This window comes from Mastigoproctus giganteus, chromosome 6, assembly GCF_048544385.1.
Source record: "Mastigoproctus giganteus isolate SK-2022 chromosome 6, ASM4854438v1, whole genome shotgun sequence".
NCBI lineage: Eukaryota > Metazoa > Arthropoda > Arachnida > Uropygi > Thelyphonidae > Mastigoproctus > Mastigoproctus giganteus.
Genome location: NC_143580.1, coordinates 180226051 through 180244390, shown reverse-complemented (window position 1 = coordinate 180244390; position 18340 = coordinate 180226051). Strand labels below are relative to the sequence as shown.

The following is an 18340-nucleotide window of genomic DNA, read 5'->3' as shown; positions in this document are numbered from 1 at the left end:
AGACATTTGTCAATGTCCTAAATGACAATGATGAAACAATACAAGGTGTGATATCAAAATATTCAGTCTATATAAAGATTAGTAAAGTGGTTAATGGCCCTGAATCAAGCAGCACTCCTTCAGAACAACTTCGATAGGCTTCAAGGATGGTCAGTTAAGGGCCAACCACTTGTATGTTTTAATGCTACAAAATGCAAGGTTTTATACTTTGGAAATAGCAGCTCCAAAATAACTTACACACTTTGATGGACTGAATTAAAAAATGGTTAAAGAAATTTGTGATTTATGTTATATGCACACATGAAGTTCTCTGTGCAGTGGAGACAGCTAAAATAGGAAGGACGGTGGTGTCCTGTTAGTGATTTATCAAACAGTAGTTTTAGAGAGAGGTTATAATTACACTATATAAGGCAATTGTTAGACCACACTCGAAATACTGTGTCCAGGAATGGAGACTACGTTTACAAAAAGATATTTAGTTTCTTGAAAAGGGCTAAAGACAAAAAACATACCTTGTGAAATTGGAAAAGGGCAACTATATGAGGAAAAATTTCAAATGTGTATATTGTGAGCTTGGTTACTGGGTACTTTCAAAGGAATTGAATCCTAATTGAAATTTGGCGCTGATAGGAATAGTAAAATGAATGAAGGGAAATTTTCACAATATTAAATGATGTTAGAAGGAAGAGGTGCAGGGACCATAAACTGAAACTAAGGGAAAGAGTTATAGTCTGAATTGTATGAAATGTTTCTTTAGCTAGTAAAACATAGTAATACCTGTGAAGTTGGCCACCTGTCATAATTGGTCACAGTTTTGCAGAATCAGACATGTGATCAATTGCACCAGGCCAATAAAAGGAAAAACAATTGACTTTATTTCAAATTACTTTATTCTTGCTTCTTATTAAAAGGATAAACTGACTGAATGATGACTATGCCATACATTGGATTGCTTAAAATTTTGCAGCCATAAAAATGTTTGTCATGGTTGCTATTGCATTGCATTTTTTGAAATAAAAAAACAATAAGTAAATAAATAAATAATTTTTTTGTAATTGTATCCCTTATAATGTTAAAATAATGGAGGACACAAAGTGCAAAAGTCCTAAAAGTTTTTTTAGCCTTATTCCTAAAAGCTAAATGTTTCATGAAAATACACCAGTGTGCTTGCTCATCTGAATTTTTTTCTGGTGAACCCATTCATTTGAAAGTGTGATAGCCACAATTAAATTGCTGAAAATTGTAAATCTCATTTGACCTTTGGATATTCCTCTCCCTTTGTGAGTAAATGTTCTTAGCAAGTTTCTGTAGAGGAAGGGATTTTACAAGCATTGTCATCTAACAGACTTACTTTTGTGTCTGCAATCATATCACACCATTCTTTCTCCAAGTGTCTGTTTCCAAGTGCACAGTGCCATATAGACCACAAAGTTAATAAAAGTTGTATGCTGGGCTTGAAAGAAGTTACAAGAGGTAAATATTGAGCATAAAAGAAAGTTTTAGACTTGATAGGCAAGGGTGCTACCAGTGAACAATTGCCCAATAGTCGATATGAAGTCATGAGTTGAAAATATTATCAAGAAGTGAAATGTGATTTTAGAAGGCTTGGGAAAAGAACTGTACAATTAAAAGAAATGAAAATTTAGTAACTTAAAATGAATCTGTTAATATTTATATTCTGAAATTTTTTAAGAAATGTGCAGTAGACATTGCTGATACTTGGCCAGAGCTTCACACAAAAGTCAAAGAAACTGCAAAACGACTACATTTAAAAATTTCAAGTAAGCAGTGGGTCATCAGAATCTATTATGACATAGAATAAAAGATTTTTGATTCCTTTTGGTGAAGCAGCAGCACCAGTGAATTTGAAAGCAGTGAAAGTTAAAACTTACAAAATGCGGTGAGTGAATACATCCACCATAAAATCATTTTTGGTGCAGATGAAACATGGAAATTTTATGAAAAGATTATCAGAAAAATATTGGATTAATTGGGCTTCTTGAAAGGGTCTAAAGACAGGCAACATATCTGGTGAGTTTGGCAGAAGGGCACCCACATGATGAAATACTTCAAATATGTGAGGTACAGTACTTGGTAACTAGGCACCTTAGAGGAGACCTAAAGTGAGGTGTGTAAGGCTGTGAAAGGGAAAAGTAAAATGAATGAGTGTGCAATTTTCGCTATTATAAATGATACCAGAACTAGGGGCCATAAATTCAAAATACAGTGAGAGAGCTTTAGACTGGGTTGTAGGAAGTTTTCTTTTGCCAGAGAGTTGTTAATTACTAGAATAAGTTGCCTCTGTGGAGGGTCGAGGCTGACGGCTTGGAGAGATTAAAATAGTTTATTTTATTATTTATTTATTATTAATATTTTAATTTCAAAAATCAGGGCTTCCATGCACTGTATATATAATATTAATAACACTTGTGGGTTTAAAAAAATTATACCATAACTAGGGATTTAATTACTTTCAACTCTCTGGTAATGGAACCTGTACTATAACACTGACGTGTTTTTAAGGATGTATTATGTCTGAAAGTGATGGACTGCTTATAATACATTTTTGAACAAATTTTAAGCTGAAAAACTATTATTTATCAATACATAACTGACCAGTATTCACAGTGATAGCTATTATAAAAACGTTGTACAAGTATTTTATTTTTAATGTATGCCTTCTCTTCTCCACCACCCAACAGCTGATGACGAGCAGAGTGACTTTTTTCATGAACCTGGACCAGCATGTGGTATACCTGGAGTACCTTCGTGGTGGGAGGACGAGAATCTTTCAGAGGCTTCTGGTGATATCTCAGATCCTAGATTCGAAGCAATTTTGAAAGGTAGCTTCCAGTATATGTCTGAAACAGCCAAACAAGAATATATGAAATTGAATAAACTGCAGTTACGGGTAAGGTATATTTTTAAGAAATCACTTTTATTGTATTAAGGAGTAAAAACTTTTACTGTTTGTGAGACTTACATTCCTAGTAAGTCACAAGAACATATGAGAAAGGGTGGGAATTTAGTTCGCAAACCATAGGAAAATACCTATTTTTTTACTTAATAGATGTTTTACTCAGTTTGCTATTTCACTTGGCTATTAGTATTTTCTATTTTGTGTGTAGGGAAAGTCATACATAGCTTCATAAGTTTATAAGTTTGTGAATGTGTTCACTACAGTCCATGTGCTGATAGCAGTAAAAATTAAGTCAATTTTTATGCTCATTTGTTATATTTTTGTTGACGTAGTCACCTATGATGCTCTATAGTAGAAATAGAAATGATGATAGACATACACTGGTTAAAAAAAAAAGCACAAGGCACTTGGAGGGAAGATACAAAGTCTACAATATAAATTAAGTAGAAATGTACAAGGTTTGGCAAAACTCCACTGAGCAGATATTCACTCTGATTGTTATGAAGCTTTTATAGCTACCAGATGTTCTTTTGCACTATTTTAATAAAAAAAATGCTACAAAAAACAGTGGAGCAAGAGATCTACATGTTCAAAAACCTTACGTGTTATAGATGGTACATTCTATCATATCTCATAAGATCAAATGGAAGACTATCACAAGGTCAAATGGCATGCTCTATCACAAAATCAAATGTACACTCTATCACAAGATCAAATGACAGACATTCTGTGTGCACAAATTTACTAAGTTTGCAGAAGATAAAAAGCTGTTTAATTGTTTTGTGAAGCATGCATGTTCATAAGTTTATGAACAGGAAAAGTAAATGCACAGTGTGAGAGTGTGCACAAGTGAAACCAAACATGGTTTTGGAACTCAACCGAAACAATTTCAAAGTTAACTTGTTTTGTGCCACAAGTTGTAGAAAGGTGCACAACCCATTCTTCAAAGAAATATTAGTCACCAATTCTTTGTATTGAGACATGCTGGAGAATTATCTGATCTTGATAATTATTCAGGATGATCCTGGCAATAGTGTGTTCTTCCAACAAGACGTTGTCCCTATCACTTCCATAAGGATGTTCAAGGCTGTTTGGATCTACACGTTCTAAGTCAATGGATAGGCTATGCAGGTCAAAAAAAAAAAAAAAAAAATACCATAAATGCCCTCTTTATGGAGTTATTTCTTCGCCAGACTTGTGTCATTATATGTGAGGAATTTTCTTCAAGAGATGTTCCCTTCTGGTTTGCTACTATGAAAATGTTCAGAAAATTGATCCTAAAGAATCTGCTATACATTTCACCTAGAGTATCTACACTAAATTGTTACATTTTGAAATGTAACAATTGTCTTTCTTTCAACTGGTTGTTTAGCCGGCGTTCTCACTGACCTCGCTCTACTGGATACATGCAACCTCCCCACCCCATTGCCAATTGATGTGAATGATTTGAAGAGAAAGATCATTTCAGTGATCAGCACAGTTACACCAGCCAGTTTACAGTGCCTCTTGCAAGAGATTAATTACTATTGGAATGTGTGTCTCCTTACTATTAGAAGTCATATCAAGATGTAACTGTTACTTCCACTACAACTTTGGCTTCATACTGATTTTTTCCCAGTACAATGTTTCTTCAAACATAAGAAGTTATACTTTTGATTTGCCCTTTATAGTGTGCGTGTGTGTGTGTGTGTGTGTGTGTGTGTGTGTGTGTGTGTGTGAGAGAGAGAGAGAGAGAGAGAGAGAGAGAGAGAGAGAGAGAGAGAGAGAGAGAGAGAGAGAGAGAGAGAGAGAGAGAGAGAGAGAGAGAGAGAGATTTTATATTTCCCGATAAACAGATTTTATATTTCCCGATAAACAGATTTTATATTTTATTTTTATAAACTGAAAAACTGATATAATTTTTGGTAAGGACAGTACCCTACACCATTGCCGATTGTCCAGGTGAGATTACAAGTACAAATACCAAGGCAACTTGTGATAACACAATTTGTTTTGCCATGAGTATTAAGATAATTACATTTCTTAAGTAGTGTAAAGTTACTCTGCCAGTTACAAAAACATTTTAAATACTTCATTCATCTGATTTGACAGATTCAGATGAATCTGTCAAATCAGATGTCACAGAGGTCACATGTTACAGAGGTCACATCACTAGATCTAGGGCATTTTTAAAAGGCACATTGCCCAGATTACCTTCCTACATACACTTGTGTATTCAGTGTGTGAAGGGCTATTGCATCACACAAAGTAAAAAATCTGTCCATATTTAACTTGTTTATTTGAATCTATTGCTTGCATGAAAAAATATTCCCTCAAATGTAACTAACTATTCATTGGTAAAATTATATGAATGTATGAATGATTTTTATTTTCATGACTTCAATATATTTTTAAAAATTTTATATTGTTATTTTATCTGGGATAATTATTTAATACATAGCTGCCAACTCCCCAGATTTATGATAAAGGCTAAACAAAATATAAGACAGGACTGAATTTTAGAAAGATTTAAGTTAACTACATTCTCCCACTATTGGAGAATTAGCTGGAAATGTGCATTAAAGGATTTTGTGGTGGATATTTTCTAAAAATTATGGCTGTTTAGGTAGGTTGGGGCTTGTCAAACTGGAAAGTGCAGTTTAAGGTACTGTCGTCAGAAGGTTATGGATAGGTCTGGGTGGTCATTAATATAATCAATAGAGGTTGGCTGCCTAATTACAAAAATCTGAAGGTAGAGCTTAAGGTGGAAGCTTGTTTAGAAGACTTTTATGCCAGAGTTGTATTAGAAATTTCTTCAGACTTTTCCATGAAGTTTGTCCACACATGAATAACATAAGCCAAGATAATGTCAGTGAATTGACACTGATGGGATTCGTATTGATGATCATTAATGAATGGGAAGGGTTCATGTTGAGTTGGCAGTTAATGAATTTGGAAAGGGGATGAAAAGCTCAGCCATATCATAATTGAATGTAAAGGATTTTTCACCCTTCTTGGGTATTAGCTGGATATGAGCAAATTTCCTTGCAGAAGGAAAAACTCAAGTTGAATAAGTGTGTGGATTCAGTATAGTAAGAGCTTTACCAAGATCACTGATGCAAGAGTTATAGAAAAGTAAGATGCAAATAAGTCAGCTTTATCTAGATCAGTATTTTTCAACTTTTTTTGAATTATTGCCCCCTAAAGGGCTTTTTCAGACTGTTAGATAAGAAGAGATTGCCCCCTAAAGGACTTTTTCAGACTGTTAGATAAGAAGAGAAATACCTGGATTAGGCAACAAACTCAAGTAAAGGCCATTCTTATCAAAACTAAAGAACTAAAATGGTCTTGGGCAGGACACATAGCTCGAAGACATGATGACAGATGGACTAAGAAAATAACAGAATGGTATCCAAGAGGAGCTAGGAAAAAACCTGGAAGACAAAGGTGGAGATGGATAGATGAAATTCATGAGTTTGTGGGTAGTAAATGGATGGCCAGTGCTCAAAACAGAAGGAACTGGAAAGTTGCTGGAGAGGCCTTCATCCTGCAGTGGATTGAAAATGGCTGATGATGATGAAAGGGCTTTTTTTAGACAATTTTTTTTTCTTAATCGCCCCCCCCTCCCCCATGAAATTTTAAACAAGAAAATACTCTATACTTATTCCTTTTATTTAATGGGTTCCCTGAGCCTGATGCTTCTTAGCTAAAACTTCAATGTTCGGTATGATATTAGTAAATTTAATTCTAATATCTCCTATTGAATATACAGGGTGATTCTAAATTGTTGTCAGGGTTTCCGTGGCCTACAATTTTCTAACCAGAAAAAACAAAATAAAACTGCTTATGGAATATGAAAGTGTAACTCAAAAAGTTTTATTACCTATAGAATCAATACTGCAGAATGCTAAACAACTTCAACATAGCACCTTTCATGGCACATAAGATGTCCAAGCGATATTCAATTTCCCTCCAAGTGTTCTCCAGTATTTGCGGTGTAACTCTTTCGATCGCAGCAACAATTCTGAGCTTCAGTTCGTCAAGGGAGGTCATAGGGGTCTTGTACACAATGTCCTTCACGTATCTCCACAGGAAGAAATCAAGTGGCGTAAGATTGGATGAGCGTGGAGGCCACGGAATTGGTCCACCATGCCCACCCCAGCGCCCAGGAAAATGCATGTCATGAAATTCCTGGACAATAAGAGCCCAATGTGGCAGTGTACCATCTTGCTTGAACACCACATTTGATTGATGATTTCCAACTGGGGTAATAGAAACAGCTGTAGCATGTCCAGATAAGTCACCGCTGTCACTGTTTTTCCCACAAAGAAAAAGGGCTCCAACACTTCCAAATATGACAAAGCACACCAGACATTGACCTTTGGACTATCTCTTTCGAATTCTCGAATGGCACGAGGGTTTTCTGATCCCCATATTCTGCAGTTATGACGATTTACCCTCCGTGATATGCAAAACATTCCTTCATCACTAAATCTCAATCTCCGAAGGTAATTTTCATCAACTTCGACATTTGACAAAATGTCTTGGGTAAATTGGAAATGGCATGGTTTATCGTTTGGCTTTAAAGCCTGCACAATCTGCAGTTTGTAGGCATGGAAGTGAAGGCAGTTATGAACAACCCTCCAAACAGTCGTTTGTGGTATACTTAACTGCTTATCTAGTTGATTTTTGTGGGCTTCGTGGATTCTATCAACTTCTTCCTGCGAAGTGCTCGGTCTTCCCGTTCCTTTTTGGTGCAGAACACTATCTTGAAATTGCTTTAACCAACATCGGATAGCATTATCTGAAGGTGGATCTTTTCCATACTGAATTCTGTTATGACATGCGTTGTGACAATGGACTTTGTTTCAAAAAACCAAAGTACACACATTGCCTTCTCTTGAACAGTTGCCATTTTGAAATAATGCCGTCAATATTTCCCAGACATCAATGCAGTGAATACAGTGTTGCCAGAGGAGAAACAACTGGAAGATTGTTGTCTTCCAGTTGTCTCTTTTTTTTGATTGTTGTCAAAAAACAAAATAAAACTGCGTAATCAGTTTTATTTTGTTGTTTCTGGTTTGAAAATTATAGGCCACAGAAACCCCGACAATAATTCAGACTCACCCTGTATATCAATTCTGTTTCTTTCCTTTGTTAATATTTTATTTACTGAACTAAAACTACTTTCAATCATATAAGATGTTGGAAAACCAAAAAATACTTTGGCCATTTCAGACAACATTGTTGAATAAAGAAGTTTTGTTTTTGATCTCCACAATGCAGCCATTCCACCTTTTTAGAATTTACATTTGCATTCTTCATTACATTTTAATTCAGTGAGTTCTTGAATTTCTTCACTAGCAGACCTGGCATCACATCCAGTTGGATCTAACATCCATTCAGTTCAAAAGAAAATAAATCTGAAAATCTATTTTTCATTTCACCTTTTAAAGAACAGAAATGATCTGAATAATTCTTAAGATCATTCTCGGTGAGAGATCAATTGTTTTCTCACTTTCAAATACTTCCAGTTTTTCAGTGAAGGCTTTTAATACATGTTTGCTGTCTATCACCGCAATTAATTTCCCTTGAAGTTGAAGTAATACTTCATTAAGTTTTCGAAAAATCCAAGCCATATAGTATGTTGTTTTGTGTTTGCTGATCTCCTTTGCTAAATCTGTCTCCCCTTTGCTTTCTGAAAAACTAGTTATCGTATCAAAAAGGTTTACAAATCTTGTTAGACAGTTTCCTTTAGAAAGCCATCTGACTTCTGTATGTAAAAGAAGCCTTGCATACAGTTCTTCATTATCAACACAAAATTTCTGAAAAGGTCACATAGCATATCGTATTTGTTATGTGACTTTATTTGATTGATGGTTTTAATAACTATACTGAGAGATTGATAAAGAACTAGACTAATATTTTTTGCAACCAGATGATGTTGGTGCGCAATGCAGTGTATTGCAACAACTTCGAGACATACTTCCTTTACATGGACTATAAAACCTTTGTCCTTTCAACCATGGAAGTAGTACAGATACTAAATTTTCCAATGGTACTTGTTTTTCATCAAACTGTTTTTACATCAGCAAAAATGGATGCTCCAGTACAGTCAGTTTCTATAGATTTTACAAACAACATCTCCTTGCAATTTACAATAATCCTCAAAATAACAAACATATGCCATTAGAAGGGCCTTATTGTCAGTAACTGTAGATTCATCAGTCTGATTAGAAAATTTTCTTGTTTTTAGTTTGTCAATTAGCTGTTCAATGTTAACTGACATCTCATCGATTCATCTTCGAATTGAGTCGTTGCTCAGTGGCAGTGATTTGAAAATACTGGAAGGATTTTGATGCATCACTGTTGAAATTGCAATCTCTAACGCAAGTTTTATAACAGTCTCGGCGCATGTATGCACTGAGACTGTTATACTCACGCAAAAACTGGTAGTGTTTGGTATGAATGCTACCAGTTTTTGCAGTGATTTCTGCAATTTTATAAGATGCAATAATTCCATCATCATTTGTTTGTGTGTTCTTCTTAAATAAGGAAGTAAGTGTTACATTGCTCAAAATTGTTTTAAATTTTTAAAATATTCGATATGTTTACCGACTTTATCAGGATGTTTCCTTTATCAGGATGTTTCCTTTGATGGTTTGATAGCCTCATTTGAAAAGGGGCTCACATCTGGTGAGTATGGGCTTGGCACACCCAGGGTCCTGAGCTGGATATCATCCTTCTTCTCTTTCTTGGTGATTCCCTTCTACTTCTCTCTCTCTCTCTCTCTCTCTCTCTCTCTCTCTCTCTCTCTCTCTCTCTCTCTCTCTCTCTCTCTCTCTCTCTCTCTCTCTCTCTCTCTCTCTCTCTCAGGGTAACTCAGGAGCTTTTTTTTTTTCCTGGTGCAGCATAAGCCTCAGGCTTCCTTGCATCATATGGCTATTATAATAATAATAATAATACTAACATTAATATGATGCAAGAAAGCAAGCTTATGCAGCATCAGCCAAATTAAAAAAAAAAAAAAAAAAACCCCTCCCATTTCACCCCTCCATTTGTTCCAAATGCCTGTCCAGTTCAGCCTTAAATTTATTTAGGCTATCAACTTCCCACAAAAAAAGATGGGAGTGTGTTCCACCAATCAACTACCCGCTGGCTAAAGGCAAATTTTCCACACATCTATTCTACAGCTGTCTTTCCTCAGTTTGAAACTGTGCACCCTCAGGTTTTTAATCTGAGCAAGAGGAAGAATCCCATGAGCATTCAGCTTGCTCAACCCATTCAAGGCCTTATACACACAAGACACATTGGCTGTCTTTAGTTGAATGGGCTTTCAATAAAACCATAAGCTAGATATTCATCCAGATACTGTCGATACTTTTTCATTTTCAGTACTTGACATGATTGATGATGGGTTGAATAACTACAAAGAATTAAATAATAAAATATAAACTTTTTATTGAACTCTCAAAGCCCATGTCACTCACTAAAGCACTGATGATCAAAAATAAAGAACTTTAGCATTAGCAGAGGCATATGATGCAAGAAAGCAAGCTTATATGGCATCAACCATAAAAAAAAAAAAAAAAAACCCTTCATATTTCATCCAATCATCCACCCCAAATGTTTGTCTAGTTCTGCCTTGAACTTATTTAAATTGTCGACCTCCTCTACGACAGATGGAAGTGTTCCAAATATCAACACCCCCCCCCCCCTGGCTAAAGGCAAATTTCTGCACATCTATTCTATAATTGTCTTTCCTCAATTTTAATTTGTCTCCCCATGTGAGTAATCTGAGCAAGACGAAGAATTCCATCAGCATTGAGCTTGCTCAAACCATTCAGGGCCTTATACACCTCAGTTAGATCCCCTCGCAGGTGCCTAGTCTCCAGGATGCTGCAATTTGCAGAACTTAAGCCTTTCATGGTAACATGATTATTGATTCTTTTGTGCAACCCTTTGTTCCACTCACTAATCTCATTGCCCTTCTCTGTATTTGTTCCAGCAGCTCTACATCTTTCCTAAAATGAGGCCTCCAGACCTGTACGCAGTACTCAAGGTGTGGTCTGACCATTGCCTTATACAAGGAAACAATCCCCTCCTTATCCCTGCTAGCAAAATTTCTGTATATTATTGACAAGACACCCTGAGCTACTCTTGCAACTTGTCTGTACTGCTCAGAAAACTTCATATCTTACTGCACAATTATCCCTCCCAAGTTGTACCACCCAGTTGGTACATTACTCTGGGATTACTGCTACCCATATGCAGTACTTTGCATTTGTCAATGTTACACTTCAATTGCCATCTCTCAGCCCATCTGCTCAACTTTTCTAGATGTTGAACCCTGGGAAACATCACTTAATAGCATTAATCCACGAAGAGCAGTATCCATTGATTATCACTCAACCATCCTTTTATCCATTTTAGCAACTTGCCCTTAATGCCATACTGCTCCAATTTGTACAGTAGTCTTCCATGTGCAACAGTATCAAGTGTACAACTTCAGAATGAAATAATAAATCAATACTAATTGTTGCTTAGAAAATAGAAACAGTTAAAAAAAAAAAAAAAAAAACTATTATTTTTAGGCCACCCGAATAATTAAATTCATCTGCCGTGCTTTCCTTTATTTGTTAATTGCATGTGTTCTATAGTCGATTTGCGTGTTTTGCTGGTCAAAAAACCCCAGTTTCTGGGGAAACAACTGTGCTATCTACGCCTGAGACCAACTAACTCAGCCACGGAGTGAATAGAAACAATAGACTGAAACATTTCCTCATCCCATCCATGCCTCATATATTGACCACTGAAACAAAAGAATCAATAAATAAACCATACTCACTACGCTGCCCCCAAGGTTGCAGCTGTTGGAAAGGCTCAAATGCCAAGATTTGTACAGACATTACCTCTGAAAGTACTTAGGCATTTAATGCCTATGAAAAGCAAAGGTGGTTGAATTAAATCATGCCCACTATCTTCCTTTTATCAAAATTTCTCATTCACTCTTAATATAATATACAGTACCTATATGTTAAAAATCAGTTGTTTCGGGTAAAGGAAAACCCAATGAGAGAAATTAATATTAATGAATAAGATGTTGTCGGGTAGGGTTAAACTTTGGAGGGCCACAAACCATTGTTACAATGGTTTGTAACATACCCATGATTTTTTCGCCCCCCAAAAAACAATTTTCATCACCACTGAGAACCCCTGATCTAGATGTAACAGAGGTAGAAGTTTCAGTCAACAGCTTTGAAGCTGGCTACAAAAATTACATGTCTAGTTGTTTTAAGGTTTGGCTTATGTGCATGTAATCTTATGTACTAAAACAGCAGATTGTTGAAAGTATCCATAACCATTTCTGATTTAGTGTCTTTTGTGAATGTTTCAATACTGTGAACAGTACTGTGGCACTAAATTTCTCTTTACAGGAGTATGTGATAACATTTTTCTGGGGCACTATTTTTTTCTTTGCAATTTAAAGTTAGTGTTATGTTTGTACCCAGCATTACAGTTACAGAATTTTTTTTTGCTGTATTATAATATTTAATTTCAACTTAAATAAAAAAAAATTTAACATTTTACTTTAAAGGCTGGACGAGAAATTCGAGCTGGAAGACGCAGACTTGGAAAAGTGGTAAGTTGTTTTCTTCATGTTATATAGAATTGATTTTATCTTGATGAAAATGACACTAGTTATTGTTTGATGTATAAAGATGATGTTAATTATTATTTTAAGGCTTTATTTTTTTTATATATTTTATTTACAGTTGCATATTGATATGTAAACTTGAATAGACCAGCAAAGTTTTAATACAGCTGGTATTAATGGTGATCTGAAAGAAAGCAGAAAAAAATGCTGGGGGACACTATAAAAGTTTAACACTATAAATATGATTGTCAATGTGATGGAACTGCAAAACATTTTCCCCCCCATAACATTAATGCCTTACTGTGAATGGAATAGGATTGTACAAAATACTGTTTTTAATGAAGTTCTGCTACCATTACCTCACTGCACTTCAGGTTTATGGTTATTAATTCTCTCAAATGAAAGTGTGGAGTTTAGTGTTGTACATTGCTCAGCAAGTACATTAGCACTTCTTACTCATTACCCACACAAGTGCTTTTTCAAGGGGGTGAGATGAGTAGCAATCACTAAAAGCTGCTTTAAATATCTTTGATGTAAATTAAACTTTGTGCAGTCTGTGCACCAAAACATCATTGTGGAGAAACCCTGTTTAAAATATGTTTTCCTACTGCCAGGCATTCCTCACAGCACCATTCATTTTAAGGTAACATTTACCATGGGGAAGGGACATGTGATTATATTGCTAAAGCTATTGAAATCAAAATTAGGAAACTTAAACCATAAAATAGTTACACTAAATTAATATTTTTAATAAGGTTATAGATAAGGTGCCATTCTGCTTATATAAACCTAATCACCCCTATTTCAAAACAAAATAGAATTATAAAAACAAATACTGGAAGGGAAAGAGTGAGCAACACCACCTTCAGAGCAGAAAATGCATGGCTCTGGCCCAAAGAGACACATGCCCACACCACCAAAGAATGAGTACTATTTAAATAATAAAAAACATCACAAAAAAGAAATGAGTTCACAAGCACTATCTCTTCAAAGGGATACCGGCACTTGTGAATTCCAAAAAACGGGGGTCATATTTCAATCATTGAGTGCTTTCATGGCCTGAAAATTAGGAAACTGTTTTTAACTGTTTCAGTTTCAGTAGCATCGTCCATTTTGGCTTCCAGTTCTTGTGAAGCCATCTGCTTTACTTATAGACAGAAAATATGCTACCTTTTCAGTTTTGCATCAACAGTTTTGAAAACACAGACTGTATATACTTGAAGGTCACATTGAGGACTGGTTTTAATAAATTATTTTCCAAGTCCCAGCTTTGATATGGAGTGGTGGAAGCAAGATTTTGTGTCTTGGAGCCAAGAAATTGTTGATATGCAACTCACTTTTGGCAGACCATTCTCTTCTATAGTATTGATTTTCTGCCCTTCTATTCCGGAGGCAGAGAAAGAGAAGGGAACTTAGTGAAGCCACCTTGCAAACCCAGAGAAACCCCCAGCATATCGAAGTCCCCACAGATATCCCATTTATATTGGTCATACTTGATCATCTTTAACAATTCCATAGTCTTCTTTAATACGAACGGAATGCTCATCAAGAATTGATGTGTGTGTATATTCCCATTGCAAAGCAACACAGCTTTGAAACTTTTACTTGAGTTGCCTGTGAAAAGCTGCCACTATTCTCGATTGTGATCAGTACCAATTATTTCATAAAAACCAATCAAATAAAAATAACAGCACAGGGATTTTGCAACAGTGCCAAATATGCATGTGAAAACATGCATAATTGGGATGTCTTTTTCTGTATGTGCAAGTCTTACAGCTGGTACCTAGCAGAGTCCACTCTTTTAAATGAGGTGTCAGGAGCTCTTTGTTGAATTTGGCTAGACCCAAGTCCTCCCCCCCACCTCATTAAATCATTCATTGATTATGGAAATGTGGCACTTTACTCGAACAGACTTCTGAGGTATAATCCCAATTATCCTGTTTGCCAAATTCACATCCAATTCTGAAGACTTCTGCGAAAAGTGGATTTGGAATTGGCAAGTTTGCTTTGTGTGGCACAAGAGCAATAGAGGATGGTACATTCAGATACACTACAGCTATTTGATTCACTAACTTTTTCAACTTGGGTCTATTCACAATGTAGAAGTAGCATTAATCATAATGGTTTGGGGGCTCTCTAAATATTTTTGAGGTATGGCAAAAGGCATACACCTAAGACTACTGCAAATCTATCCCTGTAATGTTGACCTGCAGCTGTCACAGCAGAAACGAGGTGCTCACAACTTGCCTTGATCACCCATAGGCATTCCAGAATTTGCTTCAGTACGCTGCAAAACTTGTTGCCACCAACAATGTCATTCGTATACAGTAAATCCTTGATTTCACAGACAAATTTCTTTGGTACTTCCCTGTAATAGGCTGGTTGATATGTTGTGCTCGTATGTACTTCATCTGTCGTGCTGCAAACATAATGTGTATCTATTTCATAGATTGATTTGTTACAAATATAGTTTTTTTTTTTTTTTTAATGAATACACCATGGACAAATCAAGTTTGTCCTTTGTTGATTGAAAATTAGAATTGTGAATATCCATCACACGTGTTTGTGAGGAATATGTTGTGAAGAAGCTTTGTGAGGTATTCACAAAGCAAAATATAAGATTAAAAAACTTGTTTTAATGTGTATGTACATGCTCCAAATAAGTCAAGAAAACAAATGGCAACAATGTTCTGGTGGTGTTCATGTACAAGGGGTAAACTGAAATCTGCAGCAAACATGCTAGCAAATTTCATGAAAATCAGTTTCAAAGCAATTGATGAGTGGCTTTGGCAGTAAATGGCATGGAATTACGAACAAGAGAACTTATGGAGAAGCTTTGAGTGCTCCAACAGAAGATGCTATCTTGCATTGGCTAGAGGAAGACAAAGATGATCCTAGATGTCAAGTGATGACAGAGGAAGATAGCTGAAGAAGTTATGGCTCACAATAAAACGGACAAAGAAAGTAATGAAGAAGGACCACTAATTTGCAAAATCAGTCTGTCTGAATTAAGGTTTCATCATCTGATCCTGAAGCTCAGCTGTATTATCTAACGTTCGAGCTTTCAGGGAGATTATTATTCATAATATCTCTGAATAATTAAGCATAAAACTTTCAAAACACAATTGAAATTGGATGCTTTTTTCAAGTAAATTAGCCGACCAAAACCAGTGTCACCTCAACGTAGCAACTGCTCAGAATATGGCATCAATTTCTCGCCAGGACTAACATAGAATTGACTACATAATGTTCAGTTTTTTTCTTGTTAAAAGAGAGACGAGTAATTTATTATTATTTTCTAATGCATGATATGTAATATATATAGCGAAATTTGTCACTTTTCACTTAAATATGGGTTGCATTGTGCTTCAAAATATCATGTGTTAACCGACTTTTGTTTTCATATAGATGCTATTTTACGAACATTTGACAATTTCTGACACCTCCTTCCTCCAATTAGTCTGTTAAATTGAGGATATATTGTAAGATACGTATATAATACCTGCTTATATAGCCTGTATGAGTCCGGAGATAACTTAGACCTTCACTTGGTAACCATAGCAAACAGCAGGAGGGGAAAACCACACATTCAAGCACACCCCATATAGCACAAATACTACAGGCTCTTATGTATTACAGTATTGGTATGCACGTATGCAATACATATAAATGTTGCAAAAACAAAACTTTCAACTGCTGCCAAATACTGACACTAGAGAAACTCAGTGACATTGTTGAATTTGGCTCACAAAATTTATATAAGAAATAGTTAAATATTAAAAAAAAAAAATTTTTTTTGTTACATAGTAATATCTTCTCTCTCGGGGTTGTTCAGCTTGGCCACCCATTGTATAGATCAGTTGGAACTCCTTTATGGTGTCTGTAATGTTATTGTATTTGCAAGTATAAAAAACATGCATTTTTATGGCCATATTATAAAATATGGGTTTTAGTTTGATAAAATATTTAATTTTGTGAATAAAATACACCTATAATTATATATCCACCTTGTGCCTTAGGATTTATAGTTTCAGATTAAAAGCAAACTTGGTGGTAGCCATATGGTTCAAAGAAGCCTGTGGCTTTTGCTACACCAACCAAGAAAATAAATAAATGAAATAAAACAGACTATGTATTTTTATTGTGCCTTCCTTTAAGTTAATAATAAATTATTTCCTTTATTTTGATGATATTTTGTAATAATTGATAAAAGTAACACTTTGCTCTGTGTAGCTAATTAATTAAATTTAGAATGCTAATTTTAAAATTTTGAAAATTTAGTTATGAAAGGACATACTTTTCAGTTTGAAATCTTCTACTGTTGATTTTTCTTAAAACAGGGAAAAAAAAACACCCCTCGTGCTATTTTTCAAGAGTTCTCTAACAGAATTTTATTTTGGCTGGTAGCTTAGATCGTTTGAAACTATTAAATAAATTTAAGTGTATTCTACTGTATTCTTTTTATTAAAATAAACTGTAAATTCCTTCTTTTTTTTTTTTTTTTTTTTTTTTCCTTCCTTGGTTGTAATTTAATTTTAATTGTTTGCTATATTTGTTTTTTTAGCGACCAGCCTTTTCAATAATGTCATCAGTTAATGATAAAATATCCAGATTTATGCAAGACCCAATGCAAAATGAGTAAGTCTAAAAGTTTGACAAGTACTTAATTAAAATTTATGTAGCTGCACATGAATTAAGCATTGATAAAGGATTTTAATCCTAGTGTGTCTTTTATTTATACAGGGTGTCTCAAAAATATTGGTACAAACGTTTAGGGGAGGTAAGTAATATCTAAAGGAATGTGAATCGCATAGGAACCCATAACCGGAAACGTCAACATAAGTCTGTACACGGCACTGTTCATCAGTTTGAGACAGGGAAAATTTCTGGTTTACTCATTCAAGCAGTAGTCGCTGCATGAACAGCATGCATCGATATACGAACTGTGAACTGGCAGACATGCACCTAGTAGTGTATGGATTAGCAGAGGGCCCATGCGGTGTGCACCCCCATGTGGTACAACATCGCTTCACAATAAATGTGTGGGCAGATATGGTCTGTGACTGCTTAGTTGGCCCATACCTGTTACCATCCCCCATGAACTCCGCTAAATATCGAATCTTTCTTGAACAAGTTCTACCAGGGTTACTTGACGATGTTCCAGCAAATGTGAGACGCAACATTTGGTTTCAACATGATGGGGTGCCTGCCCATTATGGAAGGTGTGTTCGTGACCATTTGAACAGGCGTTTTGGGCGTCGATGGATTGGCCGTGGTGGACCGGTTGCCTGGCCCCCATGCTCACCTGATTTATCGAGTCTTAATTTGATTTCTTTCTGTGGAGGACCCTCAAATCTATCGTGTATGAATCGCCTGTGGAGATGGAAATGGATCTCGTAGCGGACTCGTCTGCGCTGCTGCTAGTGTCAAAGAAACTGCAGGTGTGTTCGACCGTGTCTGCCAATCCATGCTGCGTCGGTGTCACGCATGCATCACGTCTCATGGTGGAACCTTCGAGCATCTGTTGTAACATCATGAAATGCATCCATCTCGTACTCTATTGTTAATATTATGTCAAATAAATGTTTGCCACTAATTACTGTCTTGTGTCATTTCTGCTACTACATTCCCGTGACGTTTCCGGTTATGGGTTCCTATGCGATTCACATTCCTTTAGATGTTACCTACCTCCCCTAAACGTTTGTACCAATATTTTTGAGACACCCTGTATATATCTTTGTGCATTTAATCTGTCTTTACGTTGAGTGTTTATGAAGATGGCA

At 35.7% G+C, this 18340-nt stretch overlaps 1 protein-coding gene across 2 annotated transcripts in view; it reads left to right on the top strand.

Annotated features, from left to right (window-relative positions):
• LOC150084783 (G patch domain-containing protein 2) overlaps nt 1-18340 on the top strand; it is a 166104-nt gene that overhangs the window by 75470 nt on the left and 72294 nt on the right. For both annotated transcript variants that reach the window (XM_090375541.1, XM_090375542.1), the window contains exons 4-6: nt 2703-2911; nt 12498-12542; nt 17122-17195. In XM_090375541.1, coding sequence (XP_090231667.1) covers nt 2703-2911; nt 12498-12542; nt 17122-17195 — 328 coding nt within the window. The remainder of the gene's footprint in view (nt 1-2702; nt 2912-12497; nt 12543-17121; nt 17196-18340) is intronic.